At 36.4% G+C, this 1,736-nt stretch overlaps 1 protein-coding gene across 1 annotated transcript in view; it reads right to left on the reverse strand.

The window, feature by feature from the left end:
• Positions 1 to 260: 260 nt before the first annotated feature.
• LOC137619156 (uncharacterized) overlaps positions 261 to 1,736 on the reverse strand; it is a 2,575-nt gene continuing 1,099 nt past the window's right edge. Inside the window, exon 2 of the mRNA XM_068349343.1 lies at positions 261 to 405. Within this exon, the coding sequence (XP_068205444.1) occupies positions 261 to 405 (145 nt within the window). The remainder of the gene's footprint in view (positions 406 to 1,736) is intronic.

Below are 1,736 nucleotides of genomic sequence, written 5' to 3' on the forward strand. Positions count from 1 at the left end.
CCTGCTATTGCATGTTTCACATTATTATGATAATAGAAAAACCCTTTTTAAGCTTGCCATTGCATGTTTCACATTGTTGGAATTTTTGTGCCATTGTAGCCCTCAACAGTTTGTACATAAGCTCCTTATCTTGTTGAATAAAGTCAGTCATGTCCAGGCCGTCTTTTTATCAAGACCCTTATCATAGAAAAATTTCCTAACCTCGCATCATATTAGGGTCCTTTGCTCACTTGCTAGAACATTGCAATAATGATAGCCTATTAGAAACGTCCCTGACTGGTGATATACTGGACTGGAGTTCGAGATAGTGTCTCGTACCTCGCTTGTGAGCTTAAAGATGGGGGGGATTTTGGGGAGCCTGTAGGTCTACTTGCCGAGTCATCATCAGCCATTGCCTGGTCCCTCCTGATCATAACATGGGTGGATAGAGAGCTTAGGTGCTGATCATATGTATATATGGTCAGCCTCTAGGGAATTGTCACTGTCCCTTGCATCTGCCATTCATGGTCGGCCTTTAAACTTTCAAACAAATCAATGTATAATATTTTATTCATCATTTTAAAGCGATTTGTAAATGTTCTTTATGATATAAAAGAATTTGGTGAACATTTAATAATCTATATCTTCAGATTGAAGCTGTTTTAATAAAAAAATAATAATAATATATATTGAAATCAGAAATTATAAGATGATTAATGTAAATATGTTTGTAGCTTCTCCAGTATATTTCTTAAATGTAAGAAAATTATGATAAAAAAAAACAGGGTGATATGTTTGTACGTGACTTAAGACACATTTATCACGCTAATATAAAAGTAAAACAACAAGAGGTACATGAATGTACAAAGTACAAGTCATTATGATTATACCAGAACAAATACTTAGAGAGTAAAGAACATATCCTGAACAATGGAACAAGAGCTGGAACGTGTTCTGGAGAGGGGGAAAAAAACTTGAGGAAGTTGGAAGAGGACTTTGGTGAGGAGAGCTTGGGATTTCTTGAAACTAAAAAAAAAAGAAAAGCATTTTAGTGCTGCGAAAAAGATATAGTTTTATGAGTCATCCCTCTTATGAAGATATCCTCTCTCGTGGTACGGTAGGATCTGACTTCGCTGAGAAACAATTTAGTTCTTTATGAGTGAAAAGGTTAAGGGGAGGAAGGCTTAGATTTTTAAATGTCTTTAAGCATATATATATATATATATATATATGAGAGAGAGAGAGAGAGAGAGAGAGAGAGAGAGAGAGACCTTATGGTTTTACTTCCTCGTATGTTTGTATAGGTAAGGAGGGTAGCCCCATACCCTTTGCTGATAACCCTAATTGGAAAAGCAGGATGCTATAAGCCCAAGAGCCCCAACAGGGAAGCTAACCCAGTGAGGAAAGAAAACTAGGAAAAATAAAATATTTCAAGAACAGTAACAACATTAAAATAAATATTTCCTATATAAACTATAAAAACTTTAACAAAACAAGAGGAAGAGAGAAATATCAGATAGAATATTGTGCCCGAGTGTGCCCTCAAGCAAGAGAACTCTAATCCAAGACACTGGAAGACCATGGTACAGAGGCTATGGTACTACCCAAGACTAGAGAACAATGGTTTGAATTTGGAGTGTCCTTCTCCTAGATGAGCTGCTTACCATAGCTAAAGAGTCTCTTCCACCCTTACCAAGAGGAAAGTAGCCACTGAGGAATTACAGAGCAGTAGTTAACCTCTTGAATGAAGAAGAATT

Source organism: Palaemon carinicauda, chromosome 25, assembly GCF_036898095.1.
Source record: "Palaemon carinicauda isolate YSFRI2023 chromosome 25, ASM3689809v2, whole genome shotgun sequence".
Lineage (NCBI taxonomy): Eukaryota > Metazoa > Arthropoda > Malacostraca > Decapoda > Palaemonidae > Palaemon > Palaemon carinicauda.